This window comes from Indicator indicator, chromosome 27 (assembly GCF_027791375.1).
Source record: "Indicator indicator isolate 239-I01 chromosome 27, UM_Iind_1.1, whole genome shotgun sequence".
NCBI classification, from domain to species: domain Eukaryota; kingdom Metazoa; phylum Chordata; class Aves; order Piciformes; family Indicatoridae; genus Indicator; species Indicator indicator.
Window position 1 is genome coordinate 11220391 of NC_072036.1, and position 19439 is coordinate 11239829.

At 46.7% G+C, this 19439-nt stretch overlaps 1 protein-coding gene across 1 annotated transcript; it reads left to right on the top strand.

Moving 5' to 3' along the window:
• The first annotated feature begins 8892 nt into the window (after nucleotides 1-8892).
• Nucleotides 8893-16848, top strand: BEND3 (BEN domain containing 3). The gene is made up of 3 exons (XM_054393182.1): nucleotides 8893-8926; nucleotides 9348-9571; nucleotides 14596-16848. The coding sequence occupies exons 1-3, from the start codon at nucleotides 8893-8895 to the stop codon at nucleotides 16846-16848; spliced, it is 2511 nt and encodes an 836-aa protein (XP_054249157.1).
• Nucleotides 16849-19439: the final 2591 nt, after the last annotated feature.

The following is a 19439-nucleotide window of genomic DNA, read 5'->3' on the forward strand; positions in this document are numbered from 1 at the left end:
AAGAGGAGAGGCTGAGACATGGAGGACACTGTGAGGGGGCATCTCATTAATGCTGAGTATCTAATGGGTGAGTGTCAGGAGGATGGAGCCTGACTCTTCTTAGTGGTGTCCAGTGACAGGGCAAGGGGCAGTATACACAAACTGGAATGCAGGAGGTTCCACCTAAGCATAAGGGAAAACATCTTCACTTTGAGGATGGCAGAGCACTGGACCAGGCTGCCCAGAGAGGCTGTGGAGTCTCCTTCTATGGCGATTCCAAACCCACCTGGACGTGTTCTGTGTGATTTGCTTTGGGTGATCCTGCTCTAGCAGGGCGTTTGGATTAGATGATCTGCAGAGGTCCCTTGCCGCCCCCACTACGCTGGGATTCTGTGAAAGGCAGGCAGCACTGCCACGGGTGCCGGCAGCCAGGCGTGGCGTTGCTGGCAACGCCGGCAGTCGCGGGAGCAGCCGTACGCGGCCGGGCGAGTGGCCCGCGGGAACTACGTGCGACCATCGCCACCGATTTGCGCGACTCTCTTCGTCTTTCCCCACGCACCGGCGGGGCGGCTGCCCCGGGGCTAAATCACGGGCGTGGGGATGTACTTACTGGCTCCACAGCCAGTGCCTAACCACGAGCTCGGGAGCCATCGGGCTGCCTCCTCCCCTCGCCCGGCCGACTCGGGATGAGCCGGCTGAGCAGACCGGGCAGGCCCGGCTGCCCACAGTCCCGAGCAGCGACGAGACACGAGTGGGTCCCCGGGCAACTGCCGTTTCGAGGGGCGCTGCGGGGCTACGCAGCCACGTGCTCGCCGCCTCCTGTCACCGGGCACGGTGTGTCCCCTCCACCACTCCCGCTTCCCGCCCGATGTCTGTTCGGTGCCCAGCTCCTGGGGAGGGCAGCGCACGCGCACACCTGCTGCTGCCCGCGTGCACGTGCGCGGCTTACGGGTACCGGAGCCGCGGCCACGCGAGTCCGCGGCTGCCGCTGGCACCTTGGCCCCCGCTAGGCCGAGGGAGCGATTCCACGCGGCGGCCGCCCGCGGCGAGTGTCCCGCCGCTCCCGAGTCGGACCCGGTCCCCGTCACCCCCGCTTGTGTCCCCGAGCTGTGTCCCCACGTGCGGCCGTGGGCGCCGCGCTGCCCGCGGATGTTGGAGGACAGGAAAGGGACATCGCAGCGCGGGCGGTGCCCAGCCGTGTGGGGGGTGGGGGTGGCAGCGCGGCGCCGAGTGGGCGGCGGGGGCGGAGGGGTCTCCAGTGGGAACCGCGCGTCCCCAGTGGCAGCGCCGGAGAGGGCGAGGGGTGGGGAAGGAGGGGGAGGGGGGAGAGCGGCCTGCTCCTCCCCCCTCCCCTCCCGCCTCTGCCCCTGCCCCGGGGCGGCGGGTGGCGCTGGCCGCGGCGGCTCGGGGCTCAGTGTCCTTGTGCGGAAATGACACACGGTCCCGTCACGTCACGCGAGAGCGCAGCGCGCGGACCCTCGCACACAAAGAGCGGGGGGGGGGGAAAACGCGGGCACCAGCCACGGCCGCTCCAGCCGCCCCCCCCGCCGTCCCGGGGCTCCCGTGCCCCCGCGCACAGCCGAGGTAAGTCCCGCTGCTCGCCGCTCGTCGGCTGGGCGGCGGGAGGGGTGCCGCTTTCGGGCAGCCCTCGGCGGGGAGCGCCGCCCCGGTGGGTAGGGGAGGAATGGGGACGGCGGACCGAGGGGCGCACCAGCGAGAGCGCTGGGGAGCGGGAGGCGCGGGGCCAGCCCCTCCTCCCGGCGGCGGCTCGGGCCCCCCCCCGCAATCGCCACCGCTCTCCCTCGCGTCCCCCCCGCCTCCTCACGCCGCCACGGGCTGCCGGGGATGGGGGGTTCTTTGTTCGTTGCGTGGAATGTTGCTATGGCGCGGGGCGCGCCCGGCCCGACTGCCTCCATCAGCGGGGCGAGGTGGGGAGGGGAAGGAAGAGGCGGAGGAGAGGGGAGAGTGGAACGGTCACGCCGCCGTCACCTCCAGCCTCACCTTATCCCCTCCCCCTTCCCTCCTCCCCCCGCGCCGGCCACATAGATCCGCCCGGGCAGGGTTCGGACCGGAAGCACCAACCGCGGCCGCCGCCGCCTCGGGCTCGTGGGTCTGACCGCGGAAGCGGCCCCGGCCGCCGCGTGCGGGGCGCGCGGGGCGTCCTCACCGCAGCCTCCGCCCCCCCCGGGCGGGGCCTCGCCGCCGCGCCGCGCTCACACGTGGCGGCCACCGCTGCCGCCGCCCCTCCGCGGGGAGCCGTGGAGGTGCAGGGGCGGAAGGGGAACCTCGGCGGTGCGGTGCGGGGTGTCAGGGTCTTGCGCCCCCCGACAGCCGCTGCTCTCTTCCCTCTGATCCCCCGTGGTACCGGCTCCGCCCTCCTCCACTCTTCCCCCCCCCCTCCCGCCGAGGCGCCGCGCGGTGGCTCCGCGGCACCCCGTGGGGCAGCGTGGGGCTGCAGCAAGGCTGGGGGCAAGCTCCGGCTTGGTACAAGTGTTGGCAGTAGCTCGAGTGGTGATCCTGAGGTTCTCGGGGCTCGTGCTCTGCGGGAATCGGAAAAGGCCAGCGTGGAGGGACTACCTCCGCTGCCCAGTTTGCCCACTGCCTCTGCACAGTTCGTTCTCTGCCCAGTTCACCCACTGCCTCTGTCCGGTTGACCCTCCATCTGGTTTGCCCTGTGCCCAGCTCGCCCGCTGCCCCTGCCCGGTTTGCCCGCTGCCTCTACCCTACTTTCCCCTGTGCTATGTCCACACAACCTTTTGTAAATAGAAAGGAACAAACTCTGAACCAGCAGAATGCGAGCCGGCGGCGGGCCAACAGCCATGTGACAGCTTCCACATAGCCTTGACGCAGTCCCAGAGCTTTTTGGATTGAAGTTGGGGGTAGAATTTGTTGCTGCCACCTATTAAAAACCAGGGTATGCCCAGCCCCTAGGGCAAAGACATTTAAGCAGGGAAAGAACAACCTTTTCTCTGCGTCTGGCTGATACCTAGTCATCAGATTATGAGTTTATGTGAATGACTGCATCTATATAAAACAAAAGAGTTGCCAATATATGTTGGTCCATTTTCTCTTCTCTCCTGCTAAATCAAAGTCAGCACTGGACCAACGTCTCTTTATATTTTTGCTAAGTATTTTCATAGCTTAGGTGAGCCCAGTGGATAAAAATTGTCTTGGTTTTTAATTGTCTGCAGGAAGTTAAGATGGAACAGTATTTTAAGAGTGAGGAGAGAGAACGCAGAGCATTGAGGGAGAGAAAATGTTCTAATAGACCAGGGGAAGACACCTAACTGAAGCAAAACAGAACTGACACATTAATGCTGGCAATAAACTGGGTTAGTATTTTACTGACCCCTGAAAAATTCAGTTGGTGTTTGATAAACTACAGGGGATAGCTTGAGAAAACTTCAGCATTCGGCATCTTGTGGGAAAACTGAGAAGAGTGATTTTTTTTTTTAAACTGAAACTGCATCTGCAGATGTCACTAAAATGAAATGAAAAAAAGACCCAAATTGAGAACATGCCCTGAAAGTCCTATTGGCAAAATGCCCCTGTTGCAGGCTGTCTTCAGTGAAGGCTTGAGGCTTCCTGTCCTCCTCCACATGGCAGCAAAGGAGGTTTTCAAACTATGTTAAGTATAGGGATTGTATTGTCCATAAAGGGTAATGCTTCCAACTACATCTGCTGGTGCTTTTAAAAATACCCTTTTTCTTTTTTTTTTCATAGTTTTAGGACTTGTTAAACATGTATTTATAGTTGGAACATGATTGTAATGTTGGGATACTGTTTTCTAAGGTATTTCATATTTCAAATGTCAGTACTGGATGTCAAGAATAAATCTGACTCCCAGACTCCACTCGTGTCATTAGCAGCAGCAGCCAGCTTTCAAAACTGATAGAACAGAAAACATCTGCTTTTAGTATTCTTTAGAATGTGCATTTCTTGTTCAGTTAAGTGAGGCAAAATTCCTGTTTCACGGTTTCTTTGAGATGAGGAAGTCAATTTGAAATTAATTATCTTTGGGGTTTTTTTTATTTAGGTGCTTTCATTAATGAGACGTCCTCAACCTGCTGCTTTTTTGAGTAACTTCCCAAGCCTTTTCAAAATTTTATGCTCATGAAACTCACAGGTTAGAGGGAAACTCACTAAATATGTACAAACTAGTCAGGTGCACAAATCAAACAATACAGATTTCCCCACACACAATTTCTGTCTCTTTTAGGTGCATCCACACCATTAGTAATTAATGCTTCAGGCAGCATCCTGTCAGTGATGTTTTTGAGTCACTTGCTTACTCTGAACATCATACCAATGAGCGTGGTGATGAGATTTTCAGCAGTAGAAGGATACATAAATAGAAAATAAAAATATTGATGTAAATGCAAAACACAACAACCCAAAACCAACCAACCAAGCAAGCAAAAAAAAAACCAAACCCAAAAAGACCAGAAAAAATTTGCTTTATTTTGTTTTATTGAGGTGACCTTGTCAAAATTCTCTGATATTTCAAGTCAAATCAGTGGCCCATGCAACTGAGCAGAAGGCAAACATTGCCTCTAAGGAATACATTTCATGGCTCAGTTTTGGAGTGGTTATTTGTGTGCAATTCAGTTGAATTGAATTGGAGTTGCATTGTTTCTTACAAATTGAAGGAATCAAATGTACCCTGAGGATAATTGCAACGCTGAAATTATTGAACCCAGTGCTACAGCTAGGAAGTAAAAGATGCAGATTCCTTGGCTCCTAAAGCAGAGCCCAGAACTCTCAGTTCTCAAGGCTTGCTTCTGCAGCCCAGCAGGAGAGCATTTGGAGAGGCAGCCTGGAAAGCAACATGCACCCCGAGTAGGAGGTAGCTCCTGGGCAGCCTGAGCCTGCCTTCAGTCCTTCTCCTCCCGGGACTGCAAGGCTGTGTGTTGAGAATGGGTGTTTGCTGTCCCGCTTTCAAAGCATTATGCAGGAACTGTTTTTCTAAAGCATGATGAGGGACAGTATTTTGTGGCATCAGTGGGTGGTTAGAGCACTGTGTGGCAGGACTGCTTCCACCCACACCTGCTTTTAGGACATGGGCATCCCTTGGGAAGCATCTGTCGCTCGCGGTGCTTATCCACTTTGTGTTTCCTGCAAAACAGAGACCCAGAAACAGGGAGCAGGGCCCCAGACACTGGGCTGTCTGGGGAGTGTCTTAACCACTGGACTGATTAACCACGTCACTTGCTGAGGGTGAACAGATACACAGCAGTTTTGGCTGGCTCTGGGTAGGCCACACTAATTATGCAGCATAATGCCATTGAAGTTTTGTGATGAAGTCCTGTTGCACGAAGGCATGTATGAGAGGAGGTGTGCTTTCAGCTGTTAAACAGCAGCTCAAGGTATAGATCTTGTAAAATTTAGCCAATTTGGCCTCATGAGAACATCAGCTTTTTAGGTATTTCCCTTATTTATTTAACTTTGTTAGGTTACCTTATTTATTTAACTTTATTAGGTTACTTATGCTTTAAGAGCAGCACTATATCTTCCACTGAAAGCAAGGGAATTCACCAGTTTTATTACTATTATTATTATTATTGTTGTTATTGTTATACCTATTTAATGTTCCTAGCAAGCACATGTATCTTATTTTTGTCCAAAATGTAAAGCACAATTCACTTCTTCAGAAGCAAACAGCACTCAAGTAGAATACTTCTCACTGAAGCCTCTGAGTTTTGTATATGAAGCAATGTACCACCATGAGGCTTCAAAAGGAATAAATATAATCCACAACCCCCTGATATTTTTAACATTCTTAGAGTCAATAATGAAAAATTATGGACATTCCTCCCAATGTACAAGAAGGTGCTGAAATATTTGTTGGGTGATGTACATGCAAGAGGCAGCATCTACATATTTACCATGCACTAATGAACTGAACAGTGCCATGTTGTGCAAGCAATTAAATTACAAGTAGCAAACCTCTATAAAACTGGTAACAGGCATTCTTACTGTATTAGAGTATATTAGTTAAGCTAATGGTTCATTTACATTTGTAATTATAATTAGTATTATGAAATTAGAATGACTTTCCACATGCAGCATGCATACACTTCTGTGCTTTTCTACATGCATTTTTTCTACATGATTTTCAGATCATTTTTTTTCTCCAGTTGTTGGAACATAATACATTGTATATGAGAGTTTGAAGAGTAAAGAGTTATTTAGTTATGAGCAGCAAAACAACAGTTTGTTTTTTTTTTTAATTCATATTTTTGTAAAGCATAATCATTATTTTTTGGCCAGTCCAGGCAGAAATACAAAATTTTTCAGCTAAAAATGTAGACATCCAGGTGGTTGGGCTACAGCATCAATCAAGTTGGTTAGGGTGAGGATCTGGCCCTTGCTGTAGCTGGTGGTGTAGGTGTTTGGTGTGTTTTTGGGATCCTCCATCCAGATCTCCTCTCACCAGTAAAGAGCATTTACAGCTGCGTCGGTTGGGAGCCCAGCAGGATGGATCTGCCAAGGCTGCTTGCTCTGCCAGTCAGGGCTGCAGACCTGGGCTCCCAGCTTCAGCTCAGGGTGTTCACTCCTTCCTAGAACTAGCTAAATGCTGTCCTATAGATAGCATTGCCTGGGTGGTAAGCTAAGGATGATGAATACATGTATCCTCTGTTTTGAAAACAGGCATGTAACGTAGGAATTACACGTTTGCATACTCAGCAGGAAAAGGAACAACTGCCAGGTTTGCACTGTTTTGTCCCAAGTTCTTTTAAGTCTTTTTTTTTGATTCCAGCTTTGTTTATTCTCACAATCTGTGCCAGAATGTTACCTCAAACCAGATTTTGACACCACTGCAGAGGCAATAATTATTATTCATAAGTACTGATTCACTGCAAAGAGTATTTTAAAGCATCTGAAATGGTTGACCTTTAGCAGACTTAAACAATAAAAAAAGGACAAAAAAAAAGACAGTTAACCTTGCTTCAGTGTGCAAGGACATGCTCACCCACACAGACTTTCCCCCTTCCCATAGCCCCCTGATTTCCTGTGGAAGCCATGGAAAAATTGTTCTGTGTCTGCTCACTGCTTGTTTGTGAGTCCATTGCTACCCAGTTTTGAAGCAAGGTGATGGTGTGTATGGATGATAAGTTTCACGCAATGCTTGAACCAAGCCAATGGCTTGCTGGTATGACAGAGAGATTTTAATTCCTCCTTCCCATCCCCAAACTTGTGCATGCTCCAGAGCTGGGCCGAGATTCTTGCCTTACCCTTTGGCTCTCTGAATTAGAAGGAAAGTAACCCAGCAAAGAAAGAAGTGAATTGTTTTCTGTCAGCTTACCAAGCTGGAGTAGCTCACTGAAGGTTAAGGTGGGCACCCATGCTTGACTGGGGGAGCAGGTGGGACTATGAGGCAGGAAATCAGAGGGACAGATGAAGCCTGTCTCTTGGCAGGAGCTGTTATATCTGCTTCAACTTCACATAATACCTCAGTTCTTAAAAATCTCACCAAGACAGAATACCAGATAAGGAGGCAGAGAGATTACTGGGGCTCCCAACAAGGGAAAGGTTGGAGCTCAGGCTTTGTTTGACACCAAAGAATTCCAATACAAAGCCCAGTCTTCCTTGGCCTCATTAATTCTGATGCTGACTATTTGATTTTAATTGTATTCTGGTAGTTAAAAAAAAAAAATCAAAATAACAACACTTGTTTCAAATCTGTGAAATAGTAGGTGCTGATTTTAATGTTGTTTGACCTGAGTTTGGTTAACTTTGGTCTTCCTGATGTTATCTCCTTCAGAAAATGAATTGTCAACCAGGGTATGTGCTTTGCTTTATTCTTCACTTTTTTTTTTTCTATCCATTTTTTTCCATCCAGTGTGGCTATTCGGATCCTCATTTATCTTCCCCTTCCAGTGTGCTTGTATTCTGACAGAGCAATTCTTCAGAGGCATTCTTCCTATTCTAATAGCAGGAATAGCAAGAATTAGAAAGGAAATATAACTCCCTATATCCCCTCCTGAAGTATTTTGTGCCACCTTCGTAGCCTTCCCTTCTGGCTCTCTATTTACCATCTTTTAGTGTTCTGCTGTGATAGAGCAGTCTGGGATTATCTGGGAAACCATTTGATTTCCATTACAGGATATTCTATAGTGATATTAGCTGATTTTCTTACTGTCACCTCAGGCTGTCTGAGAAGGACTCTGTGTGACATTTCTTGAGCACTGGCACACGTTGGTCTTGCACCACATCCCAGCAGTAGTGTAAGAAAGATTTAGTACTATCTGTTCTTGAGATCCAGGGGAGCTTTCTGAGGGTGCTGTATGAAGTACACTGTCCTAGGGTTCTTCATGAAGAGCGGTAGTGACTGTGGCTAAACTCATAAATACTGTTGAGTTAGTAAGATTTAGTATTGACCCTCACCAGTGCCTATCAGGTGGTTTAGAAGCTGGTGTGGGCCACTTAGTTTCATGCTGTATTTCTCTGCTGAGTTTGTGTATTGCACTTCATGATTAGTTTTCCTTCTGCGATGACTTCAGGTCATTCACAATGCCAACAAAAAAGCATTGGTCACTCATAAGAATTAGTGACTTGGTAGAGGAGGGAGAGTTTAATACTTTCATACTTCTGCTTGCATACTTCCAAGATACTTTATAGAGAAGGTTACAATAACTTTTACTTCATACTAGACAAAGACAGTTTTAAATACTTTTCTGGCTGTCATGTATTTGTCTGCAGTAGAGTTTGTATGTTGACAGGTCTCTAGATGGCCATGAGATGTACTGAAAAGAGCTAATTATTGCAAATGTTCAGACTGGAAATTATCTGTGGGCTGTTAATGCCTGTTGGCTCTAGGTAATAATAAAGGCAGATATAGGTATTTCCTGATTCCAGAACACACTGATACTTACTTTTGTCTGTTTTCTTTGTTTCTTAGTGAGATAGAAGATGAATTCAGCTGAAATCACTGATGATGATGAAGGTAAAATGTTCTATTTTGTTGCATTAAAGCCTTTGTAACCTGATATGGACAAATTGCATTTACGTTTTTAAACAGCCATCTAACATACACCATTGTCTTTGTTATTCATATACCTTCTGCTCTACATCCTTCCTCCCCCCTCCAAAAAAATCCTCCTACTCTAATTGTATTACTTTAGACTCTTGTCTGGGGGAGAAGCTGTCATTTACTTGATGACTGAATGGTTCTAGCATTATAAAAACTTGTCTTTGGGGTGGCATCAGCATCCAGTTATCATACAAGTCATTAAAAAAACAATTGAAACAATTGGTTCTTTGAAACATATTTCCATGAAAATAATCCAACCCCAAAGGATTGTTTTAAGGGTGTCATGGTTTTCTGGAGAGAGTGCTTGATCTTTCTAAACCTTCTCTTCTTCCAGTAAAAATTCCTACAAAAACGACTGTGAAAGTAGAGACAGAAAATGAAGATGAAGCTCTGGACTGCTCAGTGACCTCCAGATCTGCTGAGAAGCACTCACTGGATGGCACAGTGACCTGCCCGCAGGATTCCAGCAAACGCAAGCAGACCTCACTTGGTTGTGATGGTTCAGGGAGCCAGCAAGATATCTTACCCAGCGTGAAGAAAAGACGCTTTGCACAAGAGGTGACCTCTCTAGACGTGACTCTGATTTTGCTCTCCATGTTTCACAGGCTAAATTGATGGCTGCTGTCAGCCAAATGCAGCTCATTTCACTGGGCTTGCAGTAGTAATGACTTTGAGGCAAATACAGGGAATTTGACCCCAATTTGGAGGCAAACTTATTCTTTCAATAACATGGGAGCAATCACAAATAGGAAATGCAGTTACAGGTGAATTCATTCATGTGCAGCATGTTTGTGAGCTTGGTCAGAGAGTGTAGGAGCAGGGAGTGATTTGGATCCACTGAGCATGGCCCTGATTACAGTTCCTCTCACATCATGCAGTCCTTCAGCTGGATCCTCAGTGGTGGAGTCGGGGCTGTAATTATTGTGTGGCATGGATTTTGATGTCAGTGAGACAGATACTATTTTTTTGGTATTATTTGAAAGATAAAAAACTAGGGATGCAGATGACTTAGTCATATCAAGAGCAGAATGTATTACAATTTCTGGTGCGGCATCCCAGTTTTGACAACCCAGATGTTTTTCCAGCCCAGTATCTTCTGTTACCTTGTTAGAGAAGTGTTTCACCTCTCTAGCAATTGGAGATTTTCAATTCATCTTTGGTGAAACTGAGCAAGTTTCTTATTGCCTTTGTTCTTTGCTGTAGGGAGAGCAGTGATCGCTGGTTCCTAGGAAAGTCTTCTGCACATAGGAAGCTTGGTGTGATGTTGTCCACCCTCAGCCCTTCCTTCCAAGACTAAAATCCTATTTTTCCTGCTCTTTTTCTCCTTGTATTTTTGTTGTTCTCTTGGAGATGCTTGCAAGGGTGGAAGTGCTGGGTATTCCCATCTCTTCTGATACCCTCTGGAGCAGTATAATGACCTCCTGTCTTTCATGCTCAGCACTTTATTAAAATAACCTAGATTCAAATTCATCCTCTTTTGAATAACTTCAGACCCTGGGTTATATTTAGTTTATGACCTACTCTAACACACATATCCTTTTCTCCTCTTCTGCTACCTAGCCAGTTCTTCCATGTTGTATTTGTACATTTCATTTCTGCTTTCAAGCTGCAGCTTTCTTCATATTTCTTTTCTTGCCTGTCATTTCTCTGACTTCCCAGGGCTGTTGTTTTTAACCTGATTGCCTGTGGTAGGTAGATTTCAATCTTATTACACAGTTTCTTTCTTCTCCTTTCCCTTTCCTTTTTACAATTGTTTTATTTACATTCAGATTCTTAAAAGAGCTTCATAATGGTCTCTGAAGTGTGCTTGCTTTGGATTTTACTGTTTGCCTTTAATACATTTTTTAATTCAAATTGAAATGAATAATAACTTTGGGCTTAGACTATCAGAAAGTGACCCAGTAATGAGGATGAAAATTCCTTCTTGGCTGACCCCAATGAATCAGCATGTTTAGTTAAATATCCAACCAGAAATAGTCCTCAATCCTAACAACATTTTTTTGAAGTTAATTACTTTTCCTGGTACCAATATTTCATTTCGGTTGATGGCTTCATTAAGTCTTATCTGTTTAAACAGAGGGCAACACTTTAATTAATTAATTCCTGAGAATATTGTGCTTGTAGTATATTTCTTACTACACATCACAAAGGCATCTATGTATGGCTTAAGCTGAACTGCACTATTGATTTTATCTAACTGTACATAACTTTTTATTTTACCTAACTGGTTGGGCTGGTGATTGTATGACTAAGTTAATTCCTATGAGAAAATATTTATCTTTTTTTTTTCTTTTTTTTTTTAATTCACTTCATAACCAGAAGTTCGTTTTCCCTAACAGTCTAAAAAAAACCAACCCAGAAACCAAAAATGTGGATTGTAGATTTATAGACTCTTTTTGTACGTTTTTTGCTCATATATTTATCCTTCTTTACTCCTATTCCAGAACATTATGCTCTGTATTCTAACAGATATTTAGACCATGATTATTAAGCATAATAAAGGTCATAAATTAGGTGGACTTTAGCACTGAGCAGAGCAGTAACTAAACAACTTTTAAAACTTGGCTTAGAACTCCAAGAGATAATGTGAGAGAGTATTTCACAATTACTTCTGTTGGTGGATGTTTACCAAAATAGTGCATTTTGCAAGAATGCAGGTGATAGTAAAAGCTGCTGTGCAAGTGTGGTATAAACCCAGGACTGTCTTAGCTGCACTGAGTCTCAAAGAAAACATCTTGGCTTATTTTTTGATGGTACATTAAAACTGAGTGTCGTAAATGGGAGTAGCGCTGTCTGAAATACATTGATGTTCAGAGATCAGTGGTGCAGAAGAGTTGTTAAAGTATATTAAATGCTGCTTTAATTGGAGAATTTATGAAAAGCCATGTGTTGATGCTGTGGATAGTGCTGTGCCCAGATGGAAACTGTATAATACAAGGTAATTAAAAGCAGGAGGAAAGAAAACGAGAACACATCTGAAACAGAAACCCCTTAAATATCGGCCCAAAAGGATTGTCATCCATTAGCTGAACACTGACTGTGTGTTTCTGAAATGCAGATAACCAAATCCATCCCACAGCCAGACCCAAACCCTGCGAGAGGGCAGAAGTTCTGCTGCCATCACTGCAGAGATCTGCTGTAGCTCCTGACGCAAATGCTTCTCCTCCAGAGACCACATCCAGCCCTGAGCATGCAAACGTGCTCAGGCCTTGCTGACAAAGTGCAGCAAGACAGTGAACTTGTGCTGCTTTAACACACACAGTGCTTTGCCCTGGCTCTGTGTGGGAGGTGTGCACTAATAGAAGCTCCCCCCCCCACATTGCCAGGGTTTATTACAGAGTTAATTAGGGCAAAGGTCCAGCAGGAGCTCTGACGAGAACTGACAGATGAGTGGTGGCCCATGGCAAGCTGTTTAGTAGAGAAGGAATTGAAGGAATCATACTCTTCATGAGAAGGAATATTTGGGATATTCCCTGTAAACAGCAGCGTTAATGAGGAGCTAGGTGTTCAGGTAGCAGGTATCCTTGTGTGTCTAGGAAATACAGTGTCCAGAATTGCAGTTTTGTTTTGTTCTCCTCATCTAAAACAGTCAAAGAAATTTGTAATTCAGTCGGGGTGTCTGCCTGGGGAGCAGGGCTGCATTTATTGTCAGGGGAGGTTTTCATGACCTGTTTTCAGGTCATGGCTATTTGGGAGAGCTCTGTTGCCATCTGGGAATACCCCTGCTTCTCCACTGACAATTCTAGGTGGTGTGTGACAACTCCAGTCCCAGTGAAAGAGCTAGGTAGGAGCAATGTGGGTCTTGGTCTGCTCACAATTTGGTTCTTGTGTTCTAGTATTTTACAAGTCACAAAGAGCTGATTCAGTCAAGGTTAGTTAGCTGACTTGGTATGATTTAATCACACCATTTGCTGGGGTAAAAGTCACACTCTAACAGCTGTGGTGTTACAGGACTCTGGTTCCTTGCTGTCCTCATAGCAAATGTGCTTTAACAGGGTTGGCACCAGAGGGACAGTCTTATAAATGGGACCTGGAAGTGAGGTGTCCTAGGCACCACCTTGGTTAGGGATTGTGCACACTGAGAACCCTGTTGCCTTTGTATTGTGCTTTCATTTTGTCACATCTCTGGATGGGAAAGCACAGTTACATCTGTTGTAGGGTTGTATGATGTGAATAAGAGCAGAACTTGGAAACACAACTTCAGTTTCATGGAGTCTGCTTCCTTCTAAAGTAGGAGTGGAAACCAGCTTCATCTTTCTGAGCCTTTTTTTGAGTTGAATATATATTGCATTAAAAATTAAAAAGTAATTAGATTAATTTTGTCACTGCAGTAAGCAGATGCCAAGTGTGAGTACACATAGGGACCAGATTAGTTCCATGAATGTTGCAGTTCTGTTTTGGTTTTTTTTTTAATTATTTCAGAAAGGAAGCTTAATCCAAGTTCCTCACTGCAGGGGACAGAGAGGTCTTTGCTAGAATTCAAACTGCTTGTGGCTCTCAGCTCAGACTTCAAGTCTGTGTTCCATTTGCTTTAATAATTGAATGCGAATTCTGTGGCTTTTATCTGATGAATGTTCTGTGGAACAAGCCAAGCAAAATGTTTCAGTGCAGTCGTCTTTAAAATCTCTTGGTGTTCCCTCATGTTTGGATTCTATGTGTTGGATTTTGATTCTGTTGTGTCTGCTTCCTAAGAATCATTTGCAATATCCATGGATTTGCAAAAACCAAACCCCAGCCCACCCAAGCCCTGACTGTTTGCTGGGAGTTAATGAAAATGCTTGCTTCCAATTTCAAGCAGTGAGGAACAGTTAGAAATGACTGAGAACATTAATTCCTTAAGAGCTATTACTGGCTTTTATAGAAATGATTTAGACAATTAGAAAGCCATGAGTCTAAAGTTCCCTGCCTCCCAGAAATAAGGAAATCTTAGGCTTCCCTTTTGAAAAAGACAATCTCAAGGTGCCTTGCACTTTGTTTTGAAGTTTTTAGTGTTTGAATAGAATACTTCTGAAAAGTTGCAGCCGTCCTGGGAATTAGGAGTTGTACACCATTATGAAGCAACCCCCATAAAAACCTCTCACATCAGAAAGAAGAAAATCAGCAGAATTTTGGTGTCTTACAGCCTTTGTGGTATTCTCAGAAGCTAACCTAAAAGAGCATTGGAATGCTGTTGGAGGCAGTGGCAAGGTCACAGGACTAGGGAGCCAGAAAACTTAGGTTCTATTCTTGGCTCTGTTGCTGACTTGTTGCCACCCAAATTCTCTACAGCCCAAGGTCCTCATGTGCAAGGTGAAGCATAATGATACTTAATCTGGGAGAGTGAACCGTGTGGGTAAGGAGTACTGAGCATTATGATTGCATTTCTATTGCCATGGAGGAAGTGGGAAAAAAAAAAATATCAAAACCTAACTAATACTTCACTGTATTTTTTTAATGTTAGTTTTGCTGCATTTAACACAACAAAGTCCTCTGGAGAAGATTTGACTTTGCATATTTGTGTGAAGATGCCTGCTTAAGGGGCACGTATTTATAGGTAATGTTTTTAAGGCAGCCTTACTAATGCCATATTTCTTCCTTCCAAGGGCCCCCTTTCAAACATGAAGAACAGAGACACTGGCTCACCCACTCAGGTAAACACAGAGCAGCCGAGCAAGAACAAGACCCCCAACGTAACGTGGCTCTTGGAGGAAGACTCCTTCAGCGACGTCACCACTCCATCCTACAAAAAACCTCTCTATGGCATCTCACACAAAATCACAGAGAAGAAGAACCCAGCGGGAGCTGAGCAGTTTGCCTCTTACGAGCTGTTTGAAAAGATCCACCCCAGCAGTCCCTCACATCTCCGGGCTCTGAACGACCAACGCAAAAGGGACTCGGCGGCAGCCATCGCCCTAACAGCGGCCGCCGCGGATGCCGACCCCAACATCTACTCTTTGATACAGAAAATGTTCTATACGCTCAACACCCTCAACACCAACATGACCCAGCTGCACAGTAAAGTTGACCTGTTGTCCCTGGAGGTTAGCAGGATTAAAAAGCAAGTCAGTCCAGCAGAGTCTGTGGCAGACTTCAAGCCTCCCCCGGAGTACCAGCTGACTTCTGCAGAGCTCAAACAAATCATGGATCAGAGCACGTCAGGAGGAGACCTGGCTTGCCGCTTGCTGGTGCAGCTCTTCCCAGAGCTCTTCAGCGACGATGAGTTCAGCAGAAGCTGCAGCGCCTGCGGCTTCCTCAACAAGAGGAAGCTGGAGTCTCTCCACCTGCAGCTCATCCGTAACTACGTGGAGGTTTGCTACCCTTCTGTGAAGAACACAGCCGTGTGGCAGGTGGAGTGTCTGCCTCAAGTCAACGATTTTTTCAACAGATTCTGGGCTCAGAGGGAAATGGAAAACAGTCAGCAGAACGTGCAGTCATCCAGTTTCTATGAGGCTGAGCAGGTCGAGTCCTCTCATTTCATGGAGGATAAAGAGCAGGAGGAAGCGTTGTCCTTGGACAGGAGCAATGCCATCGCCTCAGATTACATGCTGGATGCTCAGGATCTCAATGAATTTTTAGATGAGGCTACTACTCCGGGGGAGTTCTGTGTTTTTTTGTTACACAGGTTGTTTCCGGAACTCTTTGACCACAGAAAGTTGGCTGAAAGGTACAGCTGCTTCGGGGACTCGGGGAAACAGCTGCTGGATCCGCATCGGCTCCAAATCATCCGCAGGTACACCGAGATCTACTTCCCAGACGTGCAGGAGGAAGAGGCCTGGTTGCAGCAGTGCGTTCAGCGGATAAACGACGAGCTGGAAAATGCCTACATGGATGGGAGTGAATGTGACCAGATGAGAGATGACTGTTACGATTCCTCCAGCCTCCCAGACGATGTCTCCATCATCAAAGTGGAAGACAGTTTTGAATACGAAAAGCCTGGCAGGCGCTCAAAAAAAATTTGGCTTGTACCCATAGACTTTGACAAACTTGACTTTCCCCCTCCTGATTTTGACGTCCCCGTCCCGGATTACCTGCTGAACAAAGAACAGATCAAAAGTATCTATGAAAGCAGCCTTTCCATAGGCAACTTCGCCTCTCGCCTGCTCGTGCTCTTATTTCCCGAGCTGTTCACTCACGAGAACTTACGGAAGCAATACAACTGCAGCGGATCCCTGGGCAAGAAGCAGCTGGACCCCACCAGGATTAAATTGATACGCCATTACGTGCAGATACTGTACCCCAGGGCGAAGAACGACAGGGTGTGGACGTTGGAGTTTGTTGGGAAGCTGGACGAGAGGTGCCGGCGCAGGGACACGGAGCAGAGGCGCTCGTACCAGCAGCAGCGCAAGATCCACGTGCCAGGGCCGGACCGCAGGGAGTTCCTCAGCTACGTCATAAACCCCGAGAGGTTCCGAGAGGAGTTCGAAGGGCCCCCGCTGCCGCCCGAAAGGAGCAGCAAGGATTTCTGCAAGATCCCACTGGATGAACTCGTTGTTCCCAATCCAGACTTCCCTGTGCCTTCTCTGTATTTGCTGTCTGATAAGGAGGTAAGAGAGATTGTGCAGCAGAGCCTCTCGGTCGGCAACTTTGCCGCCAGGCTTCTCGTCAGACTCTTCCCCGAGCTCTTCACTCCGGAGAATCTCAGACTGCAATACAACCATTCAGGTGCTTGTAACAAAAAACAGCTGGATCCCATCAGACTGAGACTGATCCGTCACTACGTGGAGGCGGTTTACCCTGTGGAGAAAATGGAAGAGGTGTGGCATTATGAATGTATCCCTAGCATCGACGAGAGGTGCCGGCGGCCCAACAGGAAAAAGTGTGATATACTGAAAAAAGCCAAGAAGGCAAAAAAGTGACAGCCTCTGGAAAGCCCTGAAAGACTTTGACCACTAAGTTATTGTCAGGATTGTGCTTTGGTTTAGACTGAAGGGCCTGTTGAGAGCTGAGGGTGTTCAGCATCCAGGACAAGTCAGGCACCGAGTGTGTTGTGGTTTAATGTGTCTAACGCATCCGTGTGGGCACCGCAGCAGTGGGAAGTGGCTTTTACTACTTTTGTAAGTGGTGTCTTGGTTTAGGCCAGCAAAGCACCAGGCAGCAGCTCGCTCCTCCCACCCTGAGTGAGATGGGGAGGAGAAGAGGCAAGAAAAGGCTGGAGGGTGGAGACAGGGAGGGCACACTTAGCAATTACAGTCATGGGCAAAAAAAGCAGATTCAGCTGAGGGAAACAGCATCAATTTCATCCAAACAACATTGCCACCACCAATTTGCCAATCAGATCTGAGCAGGATAGTGAGAAGTAACCCCAAATCTCAAAAAACACCTTTTCCCTGCGCCTCCCTTCTTCCCAGGCTCAACTTCATTCCACATGTCTCTACCTCCTCCCCCTACAGTGGCACAGGGGGACAGGGAATGAGGTTGTGAGCAGTTTGTCACACATTGTCTCTGACTCTACTTCTTCCTCAGGAAGAGGACACCTCACACTCTTCCCCTGCTCCAGTGTGGGTCCCTCTCTCAGGAGACAGTCCTCCACAAACTTCTCCAATGTGAGTCCTTCCCACAGGACTGCAGCTCTAGCTTGGGTCCCTTCTGTGGGATGCGGTCGTCCCAGTGATGGACTGCTCCAGGATGGGCTTCCCTCAGAGTCATGTCCTTTGCATGCAGTCACCTGTCCCAGCATGGGACCCTCCATGGGCTGCAGACATGCATCTACTGCCCCATTAACCTCCCTGGGCTGCAGGGGAACCTCTGCAGCCATCTCACCACAGGCTGCAGGGCAGTCTCTGCTCTGATGTACTTCTCCCTGTCCTTCACTGACACTGGTGTATGCATGGTTGTTCCTCTCACAGCCCACTCCTCTCCTCCACTCCCTCAAAAAATTTGCCCACCAGGTTTTCCCCTCTTCAATATGTTACTGCAGATGCACTGATGGGCTCGACCTCAGCCAGAGGCGAGTCTGACTTGGAGCTGAAGAAGCTTCTAGAAGATAACAGGAGCCAGCACCTCTGTAGCCCCTCCCTCTCTACCAAATCCCCACACAAACCCAGAGGGCATGGGGGAAGGCATCAGTGATGAAGCTGTCAGTGACTCTGAGAGCATGATTGTCACTGGTGCAGATACAAGTCTTGAACCTCCATTCCTCCACTCCCCATTTCTGCAGCTTCCCTTTTTTATCACTTTCTAATAATAAAGAACTGTGGTGTTTTTTTTAAATCATTGTGCTCTTCAGGGTCAGTTCTTTGTTAGACCCTTAGGAGCAATATTGTTAGTTAATTTGGAGTTTGAAATTTAAACTGAATTTCCATTTGAAAGTGCCATGTCCATTGGAAATCCTTGGAATGTCAGACTTGGCTTCTGCAGCTTCATGTTTGTTGTTGATGATACTGAGGTACTGAAAATAGCAACACTGTGTGAAAGGCTGAGGCTGAATGGTGTCATTGGCATTGTTGACTGTTACCTAGGGTTGATTTCAAAACCCAAGAATTAACTGTTGAAGAATTGAGATGTGAGCATAGACACTGTGAATGTTTTTTTTTTCCCCTACTGACACCACAAGCCTGATCCTGCCCCGCTGAGTTCTCTTTTTGTTTGTCCAGTGTCACTGCTGGTGTGACTGAGGATGGCTCCTCTGAGTAAAGCCAGCAGGACAGACCCTATACCCCTTTGCCATCACCTGCTTGCTACTCTTGTTTCTAAAATAACAAAAGACAACAACATCATAAAGACCTGAAACCAGAGCTTAGAAAAATAACTCTTGGTCAAAATCATGATTCCAAAGGTTTCCAGTGTTCAGGTTTAATCTCTTAGACAAAAGGTATGTGCAAAGACTGGGCTTGTGATGGAGCTGAGTGTTTCAGGGTCCCTGTGGCTGAGCTGTAGCAATGTCACCCATTCTTAGTGTGGATGTTGGGGTGCAGGGCTAAGACCTCCCTCCCTTTGCCAAACTGGTTTAGTGTCATTTGTAGCTATTTGGTGACAGAACTCTGTGTGTGTAACTTCGGTTCATGCGGTCAGGTTTGCATCATGAACATGACTGAGTGTAACAAAGCCCACCCAGACCCCACTGTGAATTTGCTGTATGGCTCATCACTGGAGAGTGCTGCTTTAAAACCAGATTCCCTCTTTTTCTTTGTTTTTTTTCTTTCATTTTAATACTGATTGAAGTGGTGTGAGAGAGTCAAATGTGGATTTTTAGGACAGTGCTCACTTACTGACCTTCACTGGAACACCTTGGAGCAATTGCTGATGTTCTCTGTGGTCCTTTTGTTGTTGTTGTTGTTTACTTAGATGGGTCATAGTATCAAATTTTAAGTCAGTTCCAGTGTAATTTTCTATTTTAGCATTTGTAAGAAAGTACAAAATACTTGATATTTTTACTTCAGATGTTTAGAATTTATTCTTAGAGTCCTATTGATCCCTTCCTTTTGAAAGCAAAACATTTGGGGTTTGG

Coding starts and splice junctions, on each gene's coding strand:
- BEND3 (XM_054393182.1), top strand. CDS start 8,893: ATGAATTCAGCTGAAATCACTGATGATGATGAAG. Junction 8,927..9,347: donor AATCACTGATGATGATGAAG/GTAAAATGTTCT, acceptor CTCTTCTTCCAG/TAAAAATTCCTACAAAAACG. Junction 9,572..14,595: donor AAAGACGCTTTGCACAAGAG/GTGACCTCTCTA, acceptor CTTCCTTCCAAG/GGCCCCCTTTCAAACATGAA.